This window comes from Nicotiana tabacum, chromosome 8, assembly GCF_000715075.1.
Source record: "Nicotiana tabacum cultivar K326 chromosome 8, ASM71507v2, whole genome shotgun sequence".
NCBI lineage: Eukaryota > Viridiplantae > Streptophyta > Magnoliopsida > Solanales > Solanaceae > Nicotiana > Nicotiana tabacum.
In genome coordinates, this window is record NC_134087.1 from 89904909 (window position 1) to 89929548 (window position 24640).

A 24640-nucleotide genomic window follows, 5' to 3' on the forward strand; every position below is an offset into this window, starting at 1 on the left:
TCTCGAAGATGACCCTCGTTGAACAACCGAGCCACTTCCTCCCTTAGCTGCCTGCAGTCTTCGATTCTATGGCCATATGTGTCATGATACTTACACATCAAATTTGGATTTCTTTGAGAAGGATCGGTTTGAATAGGCCTAGGCCACCTGGTGTCTCTGATTCTTCCAATACCTGACACGATCCCCGATGCATCTACACTGAAATTATACTCCGATAATCGAGGTGCTTCCTGCGGGGTCGGTATGTTTATAGAACCCATTCTTACTCATGAGTCCCCGAGAGCTTGACCTCGATCATTTCTTCAATCATTCTGAGGAGCATTGTGCCCCGAGCCATTGTTTCTTCGATCTACATACGGCTGATATCGTTCCTTGTTCGATCTTGATTCCCTATCTATATTCCTTGGGGGCTTAGCTGCCAATCTATTAGGATAAACTAAACCCAAGGGGGCTCCCAACTAGTCGTCCTCGACACTGATCTTCGATTGTTAATGATTATGCACGCCTGACCACGTAACAACTGGATACTCGATAAGATTCTGCTTTACTTGTTGAGACGCGATCAAATTCCGCTCTTTCAAACCCTACATAAAAGCCTGCATTGCCCCGTCATCCGAGATCGGTGGTAATTACATTCACTCCATTTGAAACTGGGATACGAACTCCCTTAACATCTCATCGTTTATCTGTCTTATCTTAAAAACGTCTGATTTCCTTGTTGCTACCTTTATGGCCCCGGTATGTGCTTTCACGAAGGCGTCTGCTAACGTAGCAAACGAATCGATAGAGTTCAGGGGCAAGTTGTGATACCAAATCATGGCTCCCTTTGACAAAGTTTCCCCAAATTTCTTCAACAATACTGATTCGATCTCATCATCATTTAAATTGTTTCCTTTAATCCCGCAAGTATATGAAGTAATATGATCGTTAGGGTCGGTTGTCCCATTGTATTTGGATATATCGGCCATGCAAAACTTTTTAGGAATAGGCTTCGGAGCCGCACTCGGAGGGAACAGCTTTTGTATGAACTTTTTAGCATCCAAACCTTTCAAGACCGGAGGTGCCCCCGGTATTTGATCAACACGGGAGTTATAAGTCTCCACCTTTTTGTCATTATCCTCAATCTTCTTTTCCTCGGACTCGATCCTCTTGGTGAGTTCTTCGAGCATCCTCATAATTTTGGGGTCAGTCCCCGAGCCACTACCGTTTGATCTCTCCAGCTCCGATTCAGCACGTTGAGTATTTATGGTTTGGCTATACTCAAAGTTTTATTCTGACTTTGAAGTTGAGCGATGGCAATCTATTGAGCTTGTAGCATCTCGAATATCACTTGGAGGCTGACTCTCACATCTCTTATACCCTGCGTTCCTTGGCCACCAGATCGGGCTTCCCTGCGTACACTCCCTCCGAGGTCTGTGCCTAAATCCGCGTTCAGAGCAATGTGTGAACTAACATTAACTGGTTCCATATTTGGCACTTCTCCAGGGTTTATTGGTGGTACCGACCCCTATATTGTTATTTTTCCCATGAAATCAGAGACCATCGTTGTCGTGTACAGGTGCATTTTGCGAGTTAGACATGTTTTAGCCTGAGAATCAAAAATTCTTGACAAGAAAAAGTGTAAAAATATCGTGTGTTATGAGAATCAGTAATGAAGTAATCACTATTATCTTTAGCCCCACGATGGACACCAAACTGTTTACCTCGAAAATACGAGTAACAATTAAATTTAGTTTGTGGTTTTAAAGATATGTGATTTAGTTCAATACTAATTAATAATCAAGAAGTATAACGTATAAATGAAAAAAATGAGTAAGTCAAACCAGTGTTGCTAGGCGGAATCGACCTCGAGCCAAAGTGACCTCGAGATGGGTCTAGAACAATAAAGCAAGAACAATAAAGCTAAAGTACAATTCTGATGAACAATGAGCGAAAAAGTAAGAGAGTATATTCTTTGCCAATGATTAGATGTCCTTTCCAAATGATTGGGGTCCCCTTTATATAATAGGGGAACTCTAAATAAGGTACATTTCTATTTACAGTAAAGAATCTTATTGGGACAGCTATCTAACCGCCTAGTACGGATTCGTACAAATCTAATATGGGATTTACGCTATGATCTTGGGGACGTGGCAGGAATCTTGCTCATTCTGTTACAAATCTATAACGGTATTATCTCGGGGTTGACCATACTCGGCTTCGATGCCCATCGCATACTTCGGTCCTCGGGCATAGCACTCTGTCTTCGAGCTCGAGTCTGATCCATCGAGCTCGAACTCGACCTTACCTGAACTCGGGCTTAAGGCAACCCCTCAAGTCCAGGAAATCGGGCATAGCTGATTTCGACCATATACAGCTTTCCAAACATGTTGTCGGGTTGAAGACGAGTTATACCCTAAATAAGTCAATCTAAGCAGCCAACGGAATAATAATATTTAGGCAACCTATGTATAGGCAAGGCTAGTTAAGTATTAAAGTACGGAGAAAAATCCTACTATAATTAATTTGTGGACAATTTTAATCGGGCTTTTGTGAATTTGTTTCCAGAACTTTTATGGTACTTCGATCTAATTAGTCACATTCATTTCACTTTCAATGTATTGCTTCAAACGTGAACATGGAAACCGAGTTCAGTTTGTCCCAATTTGTAGAGCAAAATTTAAAGATATCTCTCCGCCACGTCACATCAAAATGAGCATTTCGGATTTAAAAGAAAACTGAAGAAAATAATAGAGATTTTTTATTTTTTTGTACAATATTATTGACTAATTTTGTTAAAAGAAAATTGTTGTAATCTATACTAAGTTAGGGTCAATTTTTTACTTTTAAAAATTAAAGCAATGATAATTTCATTTTGGCTATTAATTTTAAGGTCAAAGGGTCCGTTCCTTTGACAATATTAAGAAAGTAGTATTTAGTATTTTCAAACTTAAGAGGTTGAGGGTTTTTGGTGAAATTTTAACTTTAAAATTTATCCGACAATTAATTTGTTTTATCACGAAGCTTTTGATTAGAAAGATATTATTATCTTCTTAAAGTTACTTAAACCTCATTGACTAAATATTTTAAAAAGGAGAGGTTAAAACTCAGTACGTAAATTAACTCATTCTGTATACCAAAAATTCATTAGATTTAACTGACGGGACCACTCTAATTGACAAAAAGAAAAAGACGTTTACCCAAAAAAAAAACACAAGAAACATTCCTAATCCAATACGGAAATATCCAAATTTTATTTGAAAATAAAAATAAATGAGGATTAAGCACAAAGAAGCGGACAGGTGGTAATCATAATTCGTCAGCTTCCTTTTGTTTTGTTGCAAATAAATTATTAGTCCGTTAAATGATAATTTTAACGTGCACCAAAAAAGTTTCTTCTTCTTTTCAAAGAAGCTCAATTTCCACTTTCCAGATAGATCTTAATAATCTCTCTTTCTTAATAATTCTTCTACGGCGATGAACAGTATCGTGATGTCTCAAATGCCATCGGAGAATGGAATCGACGGCGACGATGAGAGAGAAGAAGAAGATTCTGAAGAATATTCTGGAGAAGAAGAACAAGAAGAAGAAGAGGAGGATGAGCCGAGGTTGAAGTATCAGAGAATGGGCGGTAGTGTGCCGTCGCTATTATCAACTGATGCTGCCACGTGTATTACCGTCGCCGAACGAATGATCGCCCTTGGTACACACGCTGGAGCTGTTCACATTCTAGATTTCCTCGGTAATCAGGTGATTAGTATTTGCTCTTTTGCATTGAATTGACTTCTAACTCGTAGTTTAGTTTATTCGTGACTGAAGTTAATGTTACATTGTGTAATTATTTGAATTCTCTATCAAGCATTGATCAGTCAATCACCTTATAGTAAACTTTATCGAGTTTTTTTGCCTTTAATTTGATTTAGTCCTGATTGATTGTTTTAACGTATTTTTATTGGATTATTTTGTTGTTGATAAGGCTCTACTTGAATTGGTGCTTTAACTTGATTTTGTAAGATTCTCTTTTAGATGATTATGATAACATGTGCATAAGCACTTAACGCCTAAGGGTGAGCCCTAATGGAGACCATCAGAGACTCGAGTTCAAATCTTAGTAGACGCGAAAAAGCTAGGTGATTTTTGTACTGATGAGAGGATGCAGTTACTCAGTGGAGTTGCACGCAAGCTTGTCCGGACTCACTATTGTAAAAAAAACCATGTGCATAAATATAAACCCATCCTCATTTTTTTTTAAAAACACCATCAAGAGCTAAACCTTATGGACTTATCTGTATTTTCACAGTAGGCAAAAGGATTAATGTTCTACCAGTATGCATTTCATCGTTTAGTTTGTACATAAAAGCAACTTTATTTTTCTACAGATTAAGGAGTTTGCTGCTCACACTGCTGCTGTGAATGACCTTTGCTTTGACACAGAAGGGGAATACGTTGGTAGCTGCTCTGATGATGGCTCTGTTGTAATAAATAGTCTTTTTACTGATGAGAGAATGAAATTTGATTATCACCGACCAATGAAGGCCATTGCTCTAGACCCTGATTATGCAAGAAAATCTTCCAGAAAATTTGTTACTGGTGGTTTGGCAGGTCATTTGTATTTAAATGTTAAGAAGTGGCTAGGCTATCGTGACCAGGTTTGTTGTATGTTTTTGTGTGGTAATTACTTACCTGTACTTTTCTTTACTGAAAGACTTGGAAAGACCTTGGGAGTCTTTTGATTATTCCTATTGTGCTTTTATTTGGCAGGTTTTGCACTCTGGTGAAGGTCCAATTCATGCGGTGAAGTGGAGAAGTAGCCTCGTCGCCTGGGCAAACGATACAGGAGTTAAAGTCTATGATGCTGCCAATGATCAGCGTATAACATTTATTGAAAGACCTCGCGGGATTCCTCGACCTGAACTGCTGCTCCCTCATATAGTTTGGCAGGTTAGCTTTGTGACTCTCATGCAGCTTACGAGCACCAACCATATCCATGGATTATACTTATTTTGAGTTATACATATTTCTTCACTTAGAAGAGATTTAGAAATGTGATAATGCAATTTAATGCTGCTACTTTGTGTAGCCTTTCCCTGCATATTTTGCAAGGAGAATAAGATCATAGCGGTAATCTTTATCTTTTTTGAATAAGTAAGAATGCAGTTGTACATTTTGGGGCTCAGTTATCATGTGTCTTACTTCTGATTATTCTGGCTTGTTCTCTTGTTTTATAATGACATTCAGGACGACACTCTTTTGGTCATTGGTTGGGGAACTTCTGTGAAAATAGCATTGATAAGAACAACTCAAAGCAAAGGCGTGAACGGGACATACAAGCATATACCTATGTCTAGTCGGAATCAGGTGGATATAGTGGCATCTTTTCAAACCAGCTATTTCATTTCAGGAATTGCTCCTTTTGGTGATTCTTTGGTTATTCTAGCTTATATTCCGGGTGAAGAAGATGGAGAGAAGGACTTCAGCAGCACTATTCCCTCCAGACAGGTATCTGTTTCCTTTTCTTTTTTTTGGACCTTGATCTTGACTCGCGGATCAAATCTCTTTGTACTTGGCCCTTTTCCTACATGGATCAATCTCATTACTTGCTCTACCTTATGTTTGGTGAAATGCTCTCATGTGCTCAACATGTATGTGTAATTCAGATACTGATGAAGGGTGGTATCATCGAGAAGTATGGTTACGCTACTTCTGTGAACCTATAATTTCCTTCTTCTTTTTGAGTTTTCAACCACGATTGCTGTTTTCAACTACTCCTAAAGCTTAGGGAATGAACTATGATATTTTAAGCAATTTGTAATTTCTTCTGCATCTTCTGTTACGGTAAGATTCGTGATTCACAAACTAAGCATTCAGGAATCCCTTTTTCAATTCAACAACTTTAACGCCAACCTATTTTTCATAAAAGAAAGTTTAGCAATTTAGCTCTTAACTTTCAACACCAAAAAAAGAAGAAGATAAATATAGGTCTGGAGGAAGTGGATAGAGGCTCAGGATGGAGTCAACTGTTCCGGATGAAGGGTTGGACTGGGAGCATAGGGGCTGAAGAGGGGTGTCTTTAGTGAGAAGGTTAATCTAGTCCACATGCAGCTCACTTTGGTAAGAGTTCTTGCTTTTGACAACGAAAATGGGTTGTATACACTTTTTGTTAACTTGGATGAAAACATACTGGATATTACTTCTATGCACAGATTTGAAGGAGTTATGTGTATATTAGAAGTTGAGGAGGGTTAATGGGTCAAAATAAAATAATACAAAAAAGAGGAGGAAAGTGCATTCAACTACCGTAGCCATCTAAAAAGTCATGTCTGTGCAGTGTTCTAACACATGAAACCATCTTTGTATGCATGATTTATATGGTTTCCTTCACTCATCCTCTTTATGTTTTGTTCTTGAAGAGTTGAGGGCATTTATCTGAACTTCGTTTTGCACACTTGAGCCTACTAATGTCCCTATTATTTGATAAATTTATATGGTAATAGTTGCTGGACTTTATGAATATCCAACAGGGAAATGCTCAAAGACCAGAAGTGCGAGTTGTGACATGGAATAATGATGAGCTCGCGACGGACGCTCTTCCTGTTAATGGCTTTGAGCATTACAAGGCCAAAGACTATTCGCTGGCTCATGCTCCATTCTCTGGTACTGTTTGCTTGACTATAGCTAGTTCCCTAATTCCTTCTTCTTTCACATTGGCATGTGGTGAGAGTTTTTATGGGACAAGGTAACATGTCCAAATGATTATAGGTAGCAGCTATGCAGGAGGTCAGTGGGCTGCTGGTGATGAACCCTTATACTATATTGTGTCCCCAAAGGATGTTGTTATTGCAAAACCAAGGTTTGTAAGCTCTTCTTTATTCTCCATATGGTTTTGAAGTTTTTGTTACACTATTATTTATTATCTTTTATTTGCATTAAGATAAAGTGGTATTTATATAGGGGAATTTTTCCGTTGCATATCCTCCATTTTCTCGAATAGAATAGATAATTTACTACTAAAGTAAACTGTTATAAAGTATAGAAAAAAGGGATTTCTTCGGTCAGCATAACACGCAATGATTAGTAAAAGAAACTTTTGGTCATATGCGCACATCTATCGTTTTTGAATGTCCAATGAATGAAGACATTCCTTTGGTAAGTTATTTATATCCTTAAGAGGCCTATTTCTCCTTAACAGAAAAATATTTTTGACTATCGGTACTAGCATTCTTGACAAAAGATGGCCATCAAAGAAACCAAACTTTCTAATCCCAGACTTCCACTTTGGCTTAACAAACTAAATCCCAACTCAATTAAGTAGTTCCTCCATAAAATAAGATGTACTCTTCCCAAAGAAAGTCACCAATAGCACACACAGGCCTCTAAACTGCCTTTCAAGAATTGTGAACAAAGACATGTAGTACAGTGGGATGCTATAAGGACGTTATCGGATGAGAGTAGCATGCAACCTCCGAAAGTGAAGATGCCCCATCCAATTTACATTAAGGGCTCGAACTTGTTACTTAAGACACAAGTCTGAGGCCTTTGCCAATTGAGCTAACCCCTGGGACAACTATTTTTATCCCAAAAAATGGAAAACCCTCCCCCCTTTTCAGATATAGGAATGCAGATTGACAATAGTTGTCATGTTAATATGCTTATATTCTGAGGTTGGTTGTTAGGGATGCAGAGGATCACATTAATTGGCTTCTCCAGCATGGATGGCATGAGAAAGCTTTAGAAGCTGTTGAAGCCAATCAGGGTCAGAGTGAACTACTTGATGAGGTATTCAATCTGAATTTGGTTTCTAATACTCAAGGGTGTAATGTTAATCTTAATTCAGCTGAATGTAATGTTAATTTCCTGCCATTATGCTCTATATAGCTCTCAACTGCTTCTTCACTTGTCTTTACGCGTAAACGGATTGGGAAGTTTCTGGAAAGGATTCTTTTTTCCTGGGCTTGCATGCTTTCGTATAAGACAGTTAAATTGATCCAGCAACTAGTAGTCTCTTTGTGTGCACTCAATCAGGTTGAGTACTGACGGCAATGGGTTGGGATTCCCAGGTCACTCCACAGTCAAAAAAATTTCTCTTCTGCTGCTTATTTGAATAACACCTCCACTAACAGATCTCATTTGTTTGCTATTATGTTTGTTGTTTTTTGGTCTATTCGTTCGCTTTTCCTTGTTACTGAGCAAGTGCCCTCTTTGCTTTTTAGAAAAAGAGAATCCAATGTCACCTTCAAATCCCCAATATATAAATGTTTTAACTTCCTTATGATTCATGGGCGAATCATCAAATCAAACTAGCATTAGATACAATTAGGGATCTGTTTTAGTTGAAGTGTTATGAATCCATTCTTTTGCAAATACAATATATGAATATGTGTGTTTTTGTGCCTAAAAGACATTTTTGATTTATAAGTTAACATGGGTTTCAACTGACAATGTAAACATTTTGCATTTTGCACATGTGGAAAAAAAATTATGTAACTTTACAAAAACCTTATAAAAAAGCATCTTTGCATTCTGCAACCATCTTTGATTGGGTTTGAAATTACATTTTACTTTGTCTCTAATGTAGTTCTTTAGATTTTAGAATTCATGGAGTCTCATCGAACAGGAAACAGGAAGTTTGATGTTGGAGACCCTGGGATGGGAGGACTAAGTAAGATTTATTTCAGTTGCCAATGGCATATGAAACTCACTGTCTAAATGGTTAATGCAACATGTTCAATTGGATGAATCTAGTTGGCTTGTGAGGAATTCAATAGCATAAAGACAGTTGAAGACAGAAAAGAAGACACTTCATTCTACAAAAGAACTGAAACCATTACGACACGGGCATCTCCACATCAGACATAGTCTTCTCTGTTGATCCATCTGACTCACACCCTTACTGATTCGATAGCCAGGAAATAGCACTTTTGTTTGGGTTGTCTTTGCTACGGACCATAGAAAACCGTGTCAGTCTCACTTTTGCTGCAGGGGGCTCTGGATCAGAGCCGAAATTTGTGGAAGGGGTAGAATATAAATTAACAAAGAGAAAGAAATGAAAGTTCTTTTTAGTTCAATCCAAAAAACAGAACTAATAAGATGAGATAATTAGCCTTCTCGCAGTTTAAATAAGAAGATAGTCTGGCTAAGTGTCACGATTTCCTGATCTCTTCCAGAGATTTAAGGCACCTATCAGCTCACTTTCAATGACATAAGCAATATTAGGATCTAGTTTTATGTTGTTAACTATTCTTTTGATTCTCTTGCAAACCAGAACAAGCAATTTACAAATCTCATTAACTGTACTGCTTTACTGAGGTCAGGCTTATAGATGTGCTTTAGAATGGTCAAATTACTATTTTGAGATTATTATTATTATAATCTACAATCAAGGAAACCAATTCCCCCAAGTATTAGATAAATGACATACTGCCAAAACAGTCTAGCTTTGAGCGTTAGTTCAGTACATCAGCTATAGAAAAGAGCTCACGCTCCAGCCTCATACCCAATTATTTGTCCCTGCATCCTCCCATACTGGGCTGCGCAATTCTTGCATAAATCTATCACATTGCATTGCCTAATTATTTGGTGTTTGTTCATCTTTCCTTTCTGTTCTTGCTTAAGTTCTATAAGCACACAGGAATAGCCTCTTCAACAACATTACCTATTAATGAGATAACTTTCCAAGTAATCATTTGCCACCAAGCCCTTTTCTTCTTTCAGTTTCTGCCTCTTATTCAGAAATGGCAGTCCGAGAGGTAGCAAAATGGTTAGGTAAAAGTTTCAAGATAATTTAAGTAAAAAGTTATTGTAATTGACACAGATTAATCTATTATTAAAATCTCAAATCTAAATTTAGTTATTTAATAAACCATTAGTTGAAAGAATACTAGTATATATTACGTAGCTACTAGTCGAGCAGCCACCTACCAGCAGCGGATAATGGTTTCCATAAGCAGAGGTGAACCTTCTGACAGAAGTGAACCGCCGCCAGCAGGATACAGCGACGGAAATATCCAACTACTGGCTGGTGCTGTCTCCTACTATTAATTCAGTATTAGAAATCTCCTACTATTAATTCAGTATTAGAAAATTTAAGAAAAACATTTATGGTGATCATAGTTGTTTGATTTGATGATTGTGGTGGTTATACAACCATGTATATAATGAGTATTAGTGGCTACCCAGTTATAACACTTGTTAACTACCCAAACTCTTAATAAAGTGGTTGATTAGACAGTCATTGGGTTTGCACCCAATTCCACCACTGGGGGTATTTAATGGAGATAATCATGCTTGGAGAGGATTCATTTAGGAAGTTTCTCAATTTTGGCGTCGTCGTTTTCAATGTTAGATAATTGCCATGTTGAGAATATTCTTGATCTTCCTTTTTCCATTTTATATGTGATTAAAGATTGCATAACCAAGTAAAATCTCATTATTGTTTGTTTCTCTCTCAATCAGGTCGGTTCCAGATACCTTGATCATTTGATTGTCGAAAGAAAATATGCTGAAGCGGCATCATTGTGTCCAAAGTTATTGCGAGGATCAGCTTCCGGATGGGAAAGGTATTTAATGTTGTTAAAATCACTATCTTTAGGAAGTATACTTTTAGTAATTTGATTTGGATATTGTACTAGATGGGTTTTCCACTTTGCACATCTCCGGCAGCTTCCAGTTCTGGTTCCATATATCCCAACTGAAAACCCAAGATTACGTGATACGGCTTATGAGGTCTGAACATTGCTGTGATAGGTTTTTCTTTCACGTCTTGGTATGACTTCTCTTTCACAGCTAAAGAAACTCAACTGGTGAAGCGTCTGTTGTGCTTTAGGTAGCTCTTGTTGCTTTGGCTACAAATCCATCTTTCCACAAGGATCTCTTATCAACTGTCAAATCTTGGCCACCTCGCATTTATTCTACAATGCCTGTTATCTCCGCTATTGAACCTCAGATTAAGACCTCATCTATGACGAATCCACTCAAAGAGGTAAGTGCATAGATGTTCCTGCCTATGACTTATATCCAAGATGCTTTTTGGTATATTCACTTAGTGTGCTAGTTTTACCATGTAGGCTCTAGCAGAGTTATTTGTAATCGATGGACAACACGATAAAGCTTTTGCTCTTTATGCTGATGTAAGTTCCACCTATAACGATCATCATGCTGAATTAAGTGCATCACTCTGAAAAAGGGTGTGGTTTCTCTGCTTTACATTGATTTTTTATTTTGTTTTTTTCTTATTTCATGATGTTTTCAGCTTATGAAACCGGATCTATTTGACTTCATCGAAAAGCATAATTTGCATGATGCTGTTCGTGAAAAGGTACGATTTTATGATGGACTGGCTGAAATTATTAACACGATTCATATTAAGCTTTGAGAGAGATGTAATTCAGCACAACTCGAATCTATTTGGAGTGCAAAGTTTATTTCTTTTTCATTGTTATTTACTATCTTCTAACAGAAGTAGGCCAACTAAATTTTACAATTTGTAAAAAAGATAAGCTCTGTTTTTTGTATATGTGGTCTCATTTGGAAAATGTAGCACTAATTCCTCAACTTAACAGTCTTAATTCCCTTGACATGGATTGATAGGTAGTCCAACTTATGATGATCGACTGCAAGCGTGCGGTACTGCTGTTAATCCAGCAACGTGACTTAATACCACCATCTGAAGTGGTATCACAGCTTATTGCTGCAAAGGATAAGTGTGATTGCCGATACTTTTTGCATCTCTATCTGCATTCACTATTTGAAGCAAATCCCCATTCTGGAAAGGATTACCATGACATGCAGGTTTGTAAAATTGACTTCAAGAAGTGTTGACTCAAAACTTGAAAAGGTCTTGAGGTAAAATTATGTGACTTGATGAGACGTCTTCCAGAAGCGGGATTATATCTCTTCTTGTGCTAGTTTGGGGCTGTTTTGTGTTTTAATGTTACCTGACAGTAGAGACGGTGTCTTTGTAATATATTGTTAGGTGGCCATGTACTATTAATACTACCTGATGTATTTGTTCTTTTAGAACTATTACTTAGTTGAACTTCCCAAATCATTACCGGGGAACCCCAAGCCGTTGCCAAACGTTAAATTGTTTTAATCATTCCAAATATGTTAAGTTTAGTAATTTGAAGCGATTCAATCAATAAATATGTATAGCCGCTAGTTTTGATATCATTGTATCACCATGGCTTCTTTATCAATATTTGTACGAGCCTTAAATAGCTCAAGCAAAAGCTACTGCATGTGTTACGGTTACCTACTCACGTTAGTAATTTGATAATGAGACAATCTTCTACCAATGTTCCATATCTTATGTCTGGTTGTTGTCAATTGCATTCTCAATCCATACACGAAAAATAAGATCCAACCACATTTTACATTAATGTTCCAACAGTTTGATTTTCTGATCTTTTGGCTGATTTTAGTATCTGTAACCAATGAGGCTAAAAACAAAGCAGCTGTCCTTTATGCACTATAAGAGAAAGAATATGTAATTGTAACCTCCAAGAACATATGATGTTGGGAAAGAAAACACAAGTACTTTACTGTGTCTTTCCTTGTCTTTATGTTCTGTATTCTCAAAAGTATATGCATCTAATTTTAGTGTGGATGCTCCGGCACCTTTTTTAAAATTGAAATGCCTTTATGGTGTTTCCTGTAATGTTTATTACTATTTGATAGTTCTTGTTATGACTTCCATAGGTTGAGCTGTATGCTGACTATGATCCTAAGATGATGCTTACCTTTCTAAGAAGCAGCCAGCATTATACATTGGAGAAGGTTCGTGACATGAATGGCTGACAATCCAAATCTTTGCTTGATTGTTCTTCTTATTCACCTTGTTACAGCAAAATTTTGTCAGGCTTATGAAATCTGTGTGAAGAAAGATTTACTGAAAGAGCAAGTTTTCATCCTTGGGAGAATGGGGAATGCAAAGCAAGCCCTTTCTGTTATCATTAATAGGTTAGGAGATATCGAAGAGGTACTTGAACCTAATTTTATGATCTTCATCTTATTTTCCAAATTTTGGTGATGAGACAAGCCCCATAACTAAAATGCAGGCCATAGAATTCGTAAGCGTGCAACAAGATGATGAACTCTGGGAAGAACTGATAAAGCAAAGTTTTCATAAGCCTGAAATGGTGAAGTTCATCACTTTATTTTTTCCCGTTATCTTTGCAAAGCGGCATATTAAGTGCACGTTTCTATATTTCATCTTATTGACAGGTTGGTGTACTGTTAGAGCATACTGTAGGAAATCTTGATCCCCTTTACATTGTCAATATGTTGCCAAATGGCCTGGAGATACCTCGGTAAGTTAGTCCTGAAAACTCGTTCTTCTGTTCTAAGTATAAACGTGGGGAATCTTACTGGTCTTCCTCCTCGCAAAATTTGTCTTCTGCTTCAATCATGGTATTTAGACTTTCTTTTCCTCTCTGTATTGGATAAAAGCTGCATCTTATGCTTATAAAGTAGACTCTCCATGCATTTGGGTCCACTAAATAATTATTAGGGAGCTGACAGAGACTCTACTTTAAAAAAAAATTGCTTTATCAATCATTGTGGACACTATATACACTTGGGTGCAGAAGATAACTGTTCGAAAGCAGCTTGAGAATCTAAGAATCTATCAATTGTAAATAGAAAAGGGTAACTTGTTCTAAGGCAGCTTGAGAGTCTATTCACAAAATTCGATGTTTGTTCTCTGTAATTAGTATTACTTAATCTGGCCCCGAAACAGACAGCCAATTGCTGCTGTAGTTGTCTAATATCTTTTTGAATAATTGTGGATGTTAGAAACTGTGACCAGCCTACTGGATCCAAGTATTAAAAACAAGTTATTTGTATACTTTTGTATGAGCTTTTGTTAACAAAGATCCTAGGAGGCCAACTATGAACTTTTTAAACTTACTCATGCAGAAAGTGGAGTTTTCAGTTTAGAGATTAGTTTTGGCGGATCACCATTTATAGAGTCCAAATTATTTTATTGGTTAATATTGGTTTAACACTTGTAGCTTTATTCAGCGAATGGTCCAAAGATTTCCCAACCAAGGCTCTTATATTTATGATTCAATTGTATAAGTATCTACAAATCCATGGCTATTAGCAGGGAATTTCTTTTCCTTCAGAGGAACCTCTCCCCATGAGTTGTAAAACCAAAGAAGAGTGCCAGATGAAATATGGATATTGTCATTATCTTGTACCACATAGGAATTTATTGTGTATGCTGATTAAGAGGAATTTTTTTTCCTTTCAGAGGAACCTCTCTCCGGACTCCGGAGGTTGTAGAAACTAGAGAAGACTGCCTGATAAAATATGGAATATTGTCATTTTACTTTTACTGCATTAGAATTGTCCTTTGCTTTACCCTCAATTTCAGTCAGCTGGTCTTTCTGAGTACTATTTGTTGATCTGGATTTTATTTAGAGCTAACAACGTAAATGTAATTGCAATATTGCTCTCATTTGCAGTCTGAGGGATCGTCTGGTCAAGATTGTGACCGACTACAGAACAGAGACTTCTCTTAGACATGGGTGCAATGATATACTCAAGGTATATTATTCTATGTATCTACCATCCATGATATCTTGTGGAAGACTCGCATTATCTTAGAAGTTGTACTGGGGCAGTTCTTTGACAATTTGGGTTTTACTGACAGGCTGATTGCGTGAACTTGTTAGTTAAATATTACAAAGAAGCAAAGCGCGCTGTTTGCTTGAGTGATGAAGTAGATGAGGCATCTTCCCATAGGGCTGAGAAGAGGGCTTCACATCTGGGAGAGAGAGTAATGAGCATGAAATCCATGGAGGTTAAGTCTAAAACCAGGGGAGGTGGAAGGTGTTGCATATGTTTCGATCCATTTTCTATACAGAATGTATCAATCATTGCCTTCTTTTGTTGTCATGCCTATCATACAACTTGTCTGATGGAGTCCACCATTTCCATCGGTGGCAAAAAAGAGGCAGGAGCTGCTGCCCAGGGGACTGTCTCATATGATGAATATGATGATGGTGTTCACGATGATGATGAGGACGAGGACGAGGACGCCTCAGGTGCCCCGCAGATGCGTTGTATTTTATGTACTACAGCTGCAGGTTAAATATCTGCTAATTTTGTGCCTGTACCATAGTTTTGCGTGGTGTGTGCATATATGATGAGCTTGTGATATTATTTAGGCACTAGCTGCTTCTTGTTCTACAGCCTGTATCTTTAGCAATTTGTACTATATTTATTGTTGAGTTCAATTCTCTGCTCAATTCCCTAAGATAATAAGGTAAGGTAATAAATGCTGTTTTCCATTTCATGTGCTAAGGTGTTTTATTGACTGGTAGGTCAAATTTTTTGCCACCAATTAATGTTCGATTCTATTTTAATGGATTTGTTGACATTTAATCTTGTGATAAGTTAGTGTAGCTAACATTGTTGATCAGGAAGCACTATGAAATACAGCACAAGATGTTAGTATAAACTATAAAGTCAGACGCGTCAGTTCCCTGATTGTGAAAGCAGATTTACAGAAATCTGATGAGGTGCTAGAAATGAAGGGATGCATCCAAAGCTTCATCTTTAGGCCTGTCTCGTTTAGTGTCCGTAACTAAACCGAAAGACCAAACAAAAATTTCTGGTTCGCTTAGTCTTTCTGTTTAATACCAAAAAAAAAAAGCTCACCCTTGGTCACAGAGACTTAATATGTAGGTTATGTATATCCATCAGTTCAAATAGTTCGATTGGTTTTAAGTTAATTTAATTTCATTTACTAAGTTATTGATCCTTGAAGACAAATCAATCACGGAATATGTTGTATTTAATTCCTTATTTGTTCGAATTCTAGCTTGTACAACGGAAGTTTTAGGGCCAGAATTTTGGCCGTGTCCCCGGGTGCCACAGCACCCCACCCACCCACCCCAACCTCACTGCATGTGTCTGTCATTATGTTGTTGGCGTCATTTCATTTCAAGCCAAGTAGCCTTGGGCATGAAAGGTGGACCTTCATGCATTGGCCACTTGCCAAAACTATCTGAAGCTCTTTTGCCTTATACACATGTAAAATATGGGTAGGCTAACTAGAATCTATCTTTTCTTTAGTGTATAACCGATTTATATATGTTAAACTCCCCATTTTCTCTCCTTTGCTTTCCTTTTGCAATTGCAATCTGCGCTTTAAACTCAAATAAGACCCTCTGGTCGAAGACGAACTCTTTTGCCATGTGAATTTAACCCTCCCAGAATATACTAGTACTTGCCTTTTGTTCTAGACATGGAATAAATATATCTCTTATATTATATATACTAGACGACTACACAGCAGATATCATATTCTTGATCTTGCCCAAAAAAAACGATTAACTGTACTGCACCCCATACGGACAAAGAAATGGACAACTGAATGTACTCGATCCTTATAATCTTTCTGATTCGCTTAGGTGAATCTTCGAAAGAAGTTCTCTTATAAATACTCCATAAATAGGGACTGATAAAGATAGAAAGGCACACATAACTATAACCTCCCAACAGAAATTTGGAAAGCTGAACAGAATATACCTGAAAATTACGTAAATATAACTTCTCTTTTTTACCGTCTGTTGTAACCATTAACATCCGAAACCCAACATAAGAGTTGCAAAAATCAAGTATGTTACTCTGTGGGTTTGACACAAACCCACAGGCCAGCAAAACACTGAGTATATAATTCAACTATTTGTGCATGGCAATCTGTTGTAATAAATAACAAAAATCCAAAAGAACATTCCTACAGAACCAAAGATAAAGGGAATCCTTAGCAATAAAACATGACATCCCTCACATTGTCCTTAATCTTAGGAAGCGGCTTGACCCCTGCCGACTGCTCCCTGGTTGCTCTACCACCACCACTAGTTGATCCAGTATCCGACATATCACCCTCCAAGTAGTAGCGTGCACGAAACGCAGCTAGATGGGCGTAATAGGCAGGTGGCACTGCATACACAGCCACATATAGTTAAAAATAGAGCACTTGATAAATGCAAAGAGACAAGTTTTGAAACCATTGAGCTAGAAAAACTGACCTATGGAAACCGAGCGTGTACACCTTGCATAGCTGAGATGAACAGATGTGGATTATAAGATACTCTTAACATAAAGAAATACATCTTCCGAGTAAATAAAGTTTGAGAGATCTTACGTGTAACACAAGAAGTTTGTTAAATTCTGTATGGCATCTGCAGTGAATCCGTTCTCATCAAACAGGACATGGTAATGCGTGGGACGACTAGTACCCTGATGAATACCAACATGAGAGATCATAAAGGATCATACAACTGATAATGCACCAAAACATCAAATTTACCTTGATCCCGGCATGGCTACACAAGTAAAAATCAAACTCCATAGGGTGGCAAATCTTGGTATCAACAACAGTACCTATATTGAAAAAGTAATAGCAGTCATACTATTAATTTTTCATCAATGCATTCACACATAAAAAATATGATCAAATGCTTGTATCAGATGCTTGAAGAACAAAATTTTGAAACCTGGCAGAATGTTTCCACTCTTGTCCGTCATATTACGATCGTTATGATTAACAGGGAACAGACGTGTATGGTGTCTCTTCTGCACTACCACAAAGGTAACTCGTGGCAGATAACCTTCTTCCAAGGATGTGCATGCCTAAAGAAAATTAAGTTTTTGCATGTAAGAAAGGCTGAATTTCAGGACTTGTGATGTAACCCTTACCATCTCAAATGCATTTCATTAACATACATCCAGTTAATATACAAAATAAACTTGTGGCTTCATCAGTCATATATCAAATTTGTCTAATTTGACAAAATCAAGAAACAATAACGTGAGAAGATCTAAGAAACAGCATCTACAAAATGAAAATACAGAAAGCACTAAGCCTTGGGACAGGATTTTATACCTTGCGGATTGCGTCCATTTCTTCCAATAAAACCTGATTGAATTGACCTTCGCTCACTCCATCTCTGTCATTTTACAGTGAAATTGATTGGCTAATGAGGAAAAAGGAGAGCAAAATCACCAACATAATCAAATGGAAGAAAACAGACCTATAAAAGATAATTCTACCAGGCTTAATCCCTGTAGATCTTCGAAACGCAATCAGTAACTCCCTGAAAAGAAATAATTTGTAAGACAACAAGAGCTTTGGTATGGAAAGCACAAGCATGGAACAAAATTAAGGACCTCTACCTTATCATTCCGCCATGAACAATCCCTTTTTTAGCATCTACGTGCTTTTGATACAAGTCCTCAATGATCTCTTTCCTGTGGGGTTGTGCAGAAACAAGACACCTATATTGACTCACTTCAGGCCAATCCATTGAAGCGACTACCTGCAAAAGAAAACTTATCATTTTAGCTGAGTGTGGAAGAGCCTTTTAGCTTTCAATAGCTAAGCAATTTAAAATTAGAGATGGGAAGTAATACAACATACAGCAGCTATAGATGGACTAGAATCTTCTCCTGGTTGTGGATGTGTCACATCAGCACCAAAGACAATTGTGGGGATATCAGTGAGGAAAGGTATTCTTCTATGAACTGCCTGCTCCAGGACAGAGTTTCTTCCACCCACCTGAAGTAAAAAGTGTACACCAAACATTGGTAAAAGACGACAGAATCTCTTTTGAAAACACTTAAACAGCTTTGCAATACTAGGCATGACAAACCTTGACATTTATCTTTAGAGCAAGGTTTTCAAGATACTGTTTGTTGGGTCTAGATAAATTCTTAGGCTGACAGCATTGGGACACAATTCCCAAATCTGTTTCACATACTCGCTTAATCCTCCCTGAAAAACAAAGATGTCATCCAAGATAAATCATCATTCAACTTTCAACTACATTAATTCAATATTGTGGTGCTATGTTTTTCCTACTGTTTGTCAATTAATCAACAATCTGATATCACCCCCCCCCCCCCCCCGATAATCCGATATAACTCACCATAATATCCAGAAACTTCCGGAAGAATAACAATTAACAGCTGAAGATGTTTCAATTGATGCTCCATAGTTGCTAGCTTTTGAGTAGACGCTGTATGGATATCAACCAGAGTCTTCTCAATCTGCCCAGCATGAGCTGAGCGAATGGGCACCAAAGGCTGAGGATTGAACACCTACAACCAAGCACAACGAGTCAGATCTGGCATGCGACTTGATAAGCATGTGCAACTGCACAACTATGGAAGTGAAATTTATAGCCTTACCATCCCTTTACTACAGCACATTTCAATCAGTGCCTTGCAGAACGGTGATGGATCAACCCGTGAGAAGCTGACACAAGTCCAAGTGTCTACCTTGCCACCATTGACCATTTTCTAAACAAAAATCACAGATTGAGCCATAAATACTTGTAATGGATAATGACATGATAAAAATATTCAAGAACATTAACACCACTGAATATGACAGCCTTTGACAAAATGGGAAGAGATGCATTTGCACTCAGTTCAAGTTCTATATGACTCTGAAAATAAACCCCACACTACATTCATATAATGAGAAATAGGGAATAAAGAGCATCCCATCAATTTAACACTGATAAGAACAAGAAATCCTAGAAAAATATCAGGAACAATAAGTATTCAAGTTTTACCTAAAAACTCAGATGAATGCAAAAACACTCAAGAGGATAAGTGACAATCTAATACCTTATTTATCATGTTCCATTGACCAATCCTAGGATCCACTCGTGATTCTTGACCAGATTCATGATACTTTAGCTGCAAGACCAATAACGATGCAGATGCTAAACACACATGAAATTAAAGCTTTAATGATCCATGAATACACCAAAAACATAGACCAAGGAACTACCATTGGAGGCTGAAGAACCCGTGCATCAATGGTGGTGAGTTCACTTCGAACTTCAATACCAAATTCTTTCACCATTTCGTCAGCAACATAGTTGTTAGAACTCACAATCTACCGGGGAAAAAACAAACATCTAATTAAAACACATGTTAAAAAGTACATGAAACTAATTGCAGGAGGACTCGTGTTATATAGATCTGATGTATACATGCCTTTTCAATGCTTTTCTCTCTATCAGCAGGTCTCTGACAAGTTGCCTTTAGCATCTCTGTGACCTGCCTTCCATTCAACATTTTTGTGTATCTTTGGCCTGGAACGATTTGGCAAATCTGAAAGCAAACATATCAGAAGAGAAAATTTGTACATGCAGAGAGATAACAGCAATAGCAAAGGTCAAAAATAAAAATGAAAAGAAGCAGAATGGCACTAAGAGTAAGTAACCTCCATAGGCAGATACACGGGCTTTGCATCGCTGCCCGCCTGAATCGCAGGCAACATTGGAAACCTAAGTACAATGTTGTACTTCTGCCGGAAGTAGTCAACAACTGATGTCTTCATTCCAGTGCCGTCAACGGAAAACCTTAATCAATAGAAATTGTCAAAATAATTAGTCATGCCTAGAAGAGCACAAAATAATCCTGAAAAATATAATTGCGACAGCTAACAACACAAGAAGAGCGAAAATAATAAACAAGGCTATAGCCATACTAGAGATACTTCCTTCAAACAAATCCTACGAATATAGAACTAAAAAGAATACACTAAACAATACTGATAGATGTTGCATTAAATTGATGGTGAAGTTGACATGCTTAAAAGCCTCGTAGTGTTGAAAGCATTAACTTTTTTGATAAGGGTGTTAAAAGCATTAACAAACTGCAAACCCATAAAATAACAACCATAACCATCACAACAAGCTTGTGAAGTGAGTCTAATTGTCTCACTTAAGTCATAGTACCCAAACTAATGACATACATTATTTCCTTCACTGGTTGAGCGGACAACCCGGAGATCCTGTAGCGTCTGATGCCGTGATGACTCACCTCAACTTTAACACCTTTCAGAACCCTTTTGACCTGAAATTAATAGTGGAACAAACGTATGACCTATGTGAAATCGAATGAACATCTAAAACATTTTTCAGATAAGTAGAATAAACATCTAAAACACTTTCAAACTAATATCCAGAGGATATCTAGAGACATAATGATCCTACAAATCTTCAATTCTCTTTGACATACACTTTTCAAATACTTCAAATTGTGGCAGACATACAGAGCACAAAATAACAATTACCAATAAGCAATTTTCAGTTACCTTGATACGGTCGCGATCAGATATCAACCTATTAAGATCCCTGAGATTCAAGTACCTCGCAACATACTCGTACACATAAATAGACTCATAGAATGCTCTGGCTGACATATCTGTAGCATAGTAGCAGGAAATAGCATGTTAAAAGGAAGTAATCCAATTAGTCTGAAAGAAGCCAAAAGAGAACTAAAAACACAAAATGTAGCAATCCACGTCCTAGGCTTCGTTGTGGGTTCATACCAATATTTAGAGAGAGGCCCATCTGGGTTGGCCGAAGACTTTGATAATACCCTTTCCAGTATTCCAAACCATCAGTAAGCAAACCATAATCTCCCAATGTCTTATGGAAAAAGGACCTTCCCACTACTTCATATCTGCAATTGACAAAGGTCAAGGTGTCTCAATTATCATTCAAAAGGAAAAAGGGAAAAGAATACAAATAGCTAGGAACATACTTGGCTGATGGTGATGCTCGAAGCACCACATCCAAAGCTTGTATAGTTTCTTGCGGGGCATCTGATTGCGTACATTGCAAGAACTGTTTCAAGTGGTGAAGATCAGCTTTGGCAGCAAACTTGATAGAGACCTTAAACTCTCTTTCCCTCCTGAAACAAAACCAAACAAAACAGTGCAACAAAAGTCCATAAAAGAAACACTAATAGTAAATAAAAAGTGGCAAATCATCAAAAACTGTAAATCTATAGCTCAAGCCTTGGAATCCTGATGAGCTTGGAACTAAAAGTATCTCCATGGGCTTGATCACTTTACAAGGAAAAAAAGTGCTTGAAAACATGTAAACACCAAAAGCAAAACTTACTTTGCTCCACCACTATTGCCATCTAGCTTGATAACGAAGTCCTTGGAGGAGAATGGGAGAGGCCCAGCAGTGTAAACACTCTTCCCGCCATCATATGCTAAATTCCGACCACCCATGTGTGACTGTTTATAGTCATTAACTAGCTGGCTCATAATCTCTCTGCATACTTTCTTTGACAGAACCTCTGGAGAGATTGTAACCTGAAAATTCAATATTAGAAGTTATTAATAAAGGGAGAATTTGACATGTAGCATCGAAGAATGGATTAACAGGGATTGAAGTGGCAGCAAGTGTGCTCGGCACGTATCAGATCAACAAAGAAACACAGGATTTACCAACATTTGAATATGCAAAGACAATACCAGCGCTATGACAAACTCTACATTTGGTCCATCATGACACACATCTAAATTTTTATTAACAGCTATGAAAAAACATTGTTAGGACATAAGGACAAAACAAAATTTTAAAACCACTTCAATTTTGTTAAACTCAGATGAAGTTTCAGTAAATTCTAAATATTATAGAAATTAAAGATAAAATAAGTTAGAAACTACTGCTCGTAATTAACAAACGTATTTATATGCATAATGCACACAAAAAACACATATGATGTACATACATACATAAACGTTGCTAGACACACAAATACATATACGCAGAGAGACACCATGACACTTTAGCGCTAAATACCCACAGACGCACCAAATATTAATATGGTATTGGACACCACACATATATATAGTGTTACATATATACAGACGATTCATGTATATAACCATACATATGTACGTACCCATAGTCAAATACAAATATATATATATATATATATATATATATATATATATATATAGACACACACAAAAACACACAGAGAGAGACCTTTAGCGCTATATACACAACACTGTTATATACAGACACATATGGTAGTAACAAAAATATTTATAAAATATACAGAGAAAGAAAATGACGTTTAGCATGATTACCTAACACATATCAACTAGTAACACATAAATTACTTACATCATAGTGATGCAGATCCCGATCAGCAACATGAACGAGAAAATGATTTGCTCTTATAAGGCACTTCCGTCCAACAGTTCCGTATCCCGGTCTATTAGGAACCTGAATGCTTTTCGAGGACGGCGGCGGCGGCTGTAGCGGTTTTACACCAGTCGCCGGTGCCGATTGTTGCACAGGCTGGGCCACAACAGGACGTTGTGATGATGAAGGCTGAAGCGAAAGCTTCTGCTCTACCTCGCGAGACACCGATGAAACCGTGATCGCCGGTCGTTGAGGTTGAGACGCCGGTGGAGCATTGAAAGACGGCAAACCTCCACTACTAAATGTTCCACGACCACGACCACCGGAAGAAGACGGCCCTCCGGCGCCCCGACCACCGAATGAAGAAGACGGTGTTCGACCGCCACCACCTCTACCACCACCGCCTCGACGTCCGCGTCCACGTTCCGACATTGCTATCGACGCAACGAGAGAGAAAAAGAGTAAGTAGCAAATGCACTGTAGTGCTGATTTTGTGAGTGTTGAGATGTGACCACGGAAGAAGTGGAAAAGACTGGGAAGTTGTATTTGCCTTTAAAGGAAAACCGATTTTTGCTTGGACGAATTTACCCTCCGGTCCTCCACTCTAATGTTAATTATTTTCAGGTCCACACACACGTAATTTCCCTACTTTTCTGGAGTTTTTAATTTCTAGTTTCTACCATGACAAAGTAAAGATCTTTGTTACCAACATATTACTCCTTTTTTAAATCAACGTATGTTACATTCTATATTTTATAGCAAGTAAGAATTGGTTAAAAACTAGAGATATAATAAGTGACTTTTTATAATTGCTAACTATATTGATAATGTATGTCCATTAAATTTTCTTTTTTCCACACCCGATCCTTTATTTTTATTTTTTTAATTTCTCCATACATAAAAGGAGGTTGGACTTCATAGTTTTCATAAATACATCTATAGCATCATGTAAAAAAAAAAAAAAAGATATACACCGCTTTGGGATACACGCGCACAAAATCTAGAATAGATTCTACTTAATTTGAAAAAATAAATAGAAGATTGGTAATAGTATTAAAAAGAATTATATTTTTACCGTAAAAATTTGTAACGAGATAACCGCACAATTCACTTGTCAATATTATAATTGGAAAGGTATAGTACTTAATAATTTACTAGGAGCATAGAGCTAATATAGATCTCTAACCATTCAGTATTTTATATTTATTGACTTGATTAATAAATAAAATCCTTTAAAAAAGCAAATTATATTTTCATTTCTAGGGCTCGAGTCCGAAATCTTTTAGAGCCGGAAGGATCTCGAACATTTCATCACCCGAATGGTGCGTCTGCATACAATTTTAGTCTTATGAGTAAAGTGTCAGCTCTCTTAGGCTAGGGAATATATTTATCTTCTTTTCTCTATAGTTTTATTGATTTTTTCTAAAAACAAATTCTTGTTGTGCTCTTTATTACTTCAAAGTGGAACTCAAAAAAGGTTGTACTAATAGGCTTTATTATTTTATATAATAACTAATTATGTTATGCTGGCCCTTTATTACATAAGGTTTATTTCTATTCTCAAATTTAAATTGGATAGTTAATTCGCATATAACGTCTATCAGAAAAGTTTACAATTTAGGAGTACTTTTCACTTGTACATGCTTTAATGAATAATCTATTTTGCCTATTTATTTCTC

General features: G+C 37.3%; 2 protein-coding genes across 2 annotated transcripts; one reads left to right on the forward strand and one right to left on the reverse strand.

Annotated features, from left to right (window-relative positions):
* The first annotated feature begins 3223 nt into the window (after nucleotides 1–3223).
* On the forward strand, nucleotides 3224–15277 carry LOC107824904 (vacuolar protein sorting-associated protein 41 homolog). Its single transcript, XM_075219468.1, has 20 exons — nucleotides 3224–3281; nucleotides 3465–3729; nucleotides 4359–4628; nucleotides 4741–4920; nucleotides 5218–5478; nucleotides 6501–6633; nucleotides 6739–6829; nucleotides 7653–7755; nucleotides 10432–10535; nucleotides 10608–10701; nucleotides 10802–10957; nucleotides 11043–11105; nucleotides 11228–11293; nucleotides 11566–11766; nucleotides 12676–12753; nucleotides 12836–12955; nucleotides 13035–13115; nucleotides 13201–13286; nucleotides 14445–14526; nucleotides 14633–15277. The coding sequence occupies exons 1-20, from the start codon at nucleotides 3253–3255 to the stop codon at nucleotides 15071–15073; spliced, it is 2904 nt and encodes a 967-aa protein (XP_075075569.1). The 5' UTR covers nucleotides 3224–3252; the 3' UTR covers nucleotides 15074–15277.
* A 1235-nt stretch (nucleotides 15278–16512) lies between these two features.
* Nucleotides 16513–23493, reverse strand: LOC107824892 (protein argonaute 5). The gene is made up of 22 exons (XM_075219469.1): nucleotides 22941–23493; nucleotides 21918–22117; nucleotides 21556–21705; nucleotides 21341–21474; nucleotides 21104–21213; nucleotides 20762–20862; nucleotides 20228–20366; nucleotides 19999–20115; nucleotides 19790–19897; nucleotides 19624–19695; nucleotides 19180–19290; nucleotides 18918–19089; nucleotides 18642–18763; nucleotides 18410–18547; nucleotides 18166–18308; nucleotides 18024–18086; nucleotides 17876–17939; nucleotides 17487–17622; nucleotides 17300–17373; nucleotides 17135–17229; nucleotides 17019–17050; nucleotides 16513–16929 (listed from the first exon to the last, which is right to left on the reverse strand). Exons 1-22 carry the CDS (start codon nucleotides 23391–23393, stop codon nucleotides 16751–16753), a joined length of 2913 nt encoding a protein of 970 aa, XP_075075570.1. The 5' UTR covers nucleotides 23394–23493; the 3' UTR covers nucleotides 16513–16750.
* Nucleotides 23494–24640: the final 1147 nt, after the last annotated feature.

Bases quoted from the DNA above. Each gene is read 5' to 3' on its own strand.
- LOC107824904 (XM_075219468.1), top strand. From the start codon at position 3,253: ATGAGGATTAAGCACAAAGAAGCGGACAG. The intron at 3,282-3,464 runs GTGGTAATCATA...GGCGATGAACAG, and splicing joins AAGCACAAAGAAGCGGACAG to TATCGTGATGTCTCAAATGC. The intron at 7,756-10,431 runs GTATTCAATCTG...TCTCTCAATCAG, and splicing joins AGAGTGAACTACTTGATGAG to GTCGGTTCCAGATACCTTGA.
- LOC107824892 (XM_075219469.1), bottom strand. From the start codon at position 23,393: ATGTCGGAACGTGGACGCGGACGTCGAGGCGGTGGTGGTAGAGGTGGT. The intron at 20,863-21,103 runs GTAACTGAAAAT...TATTAATTTCAG, and splicing joins CTGATCGCGACCGTATCAAG to GTCAAAAGGGTTCTGAAAGG. The intron at 20,116-20,227 runs GTTACTTACTCT...GTTTGCTTTCAG, and splicing joins CCGTGTATCTGCCTATGGAG to ATTTGCCAAATCGTTCCAGG.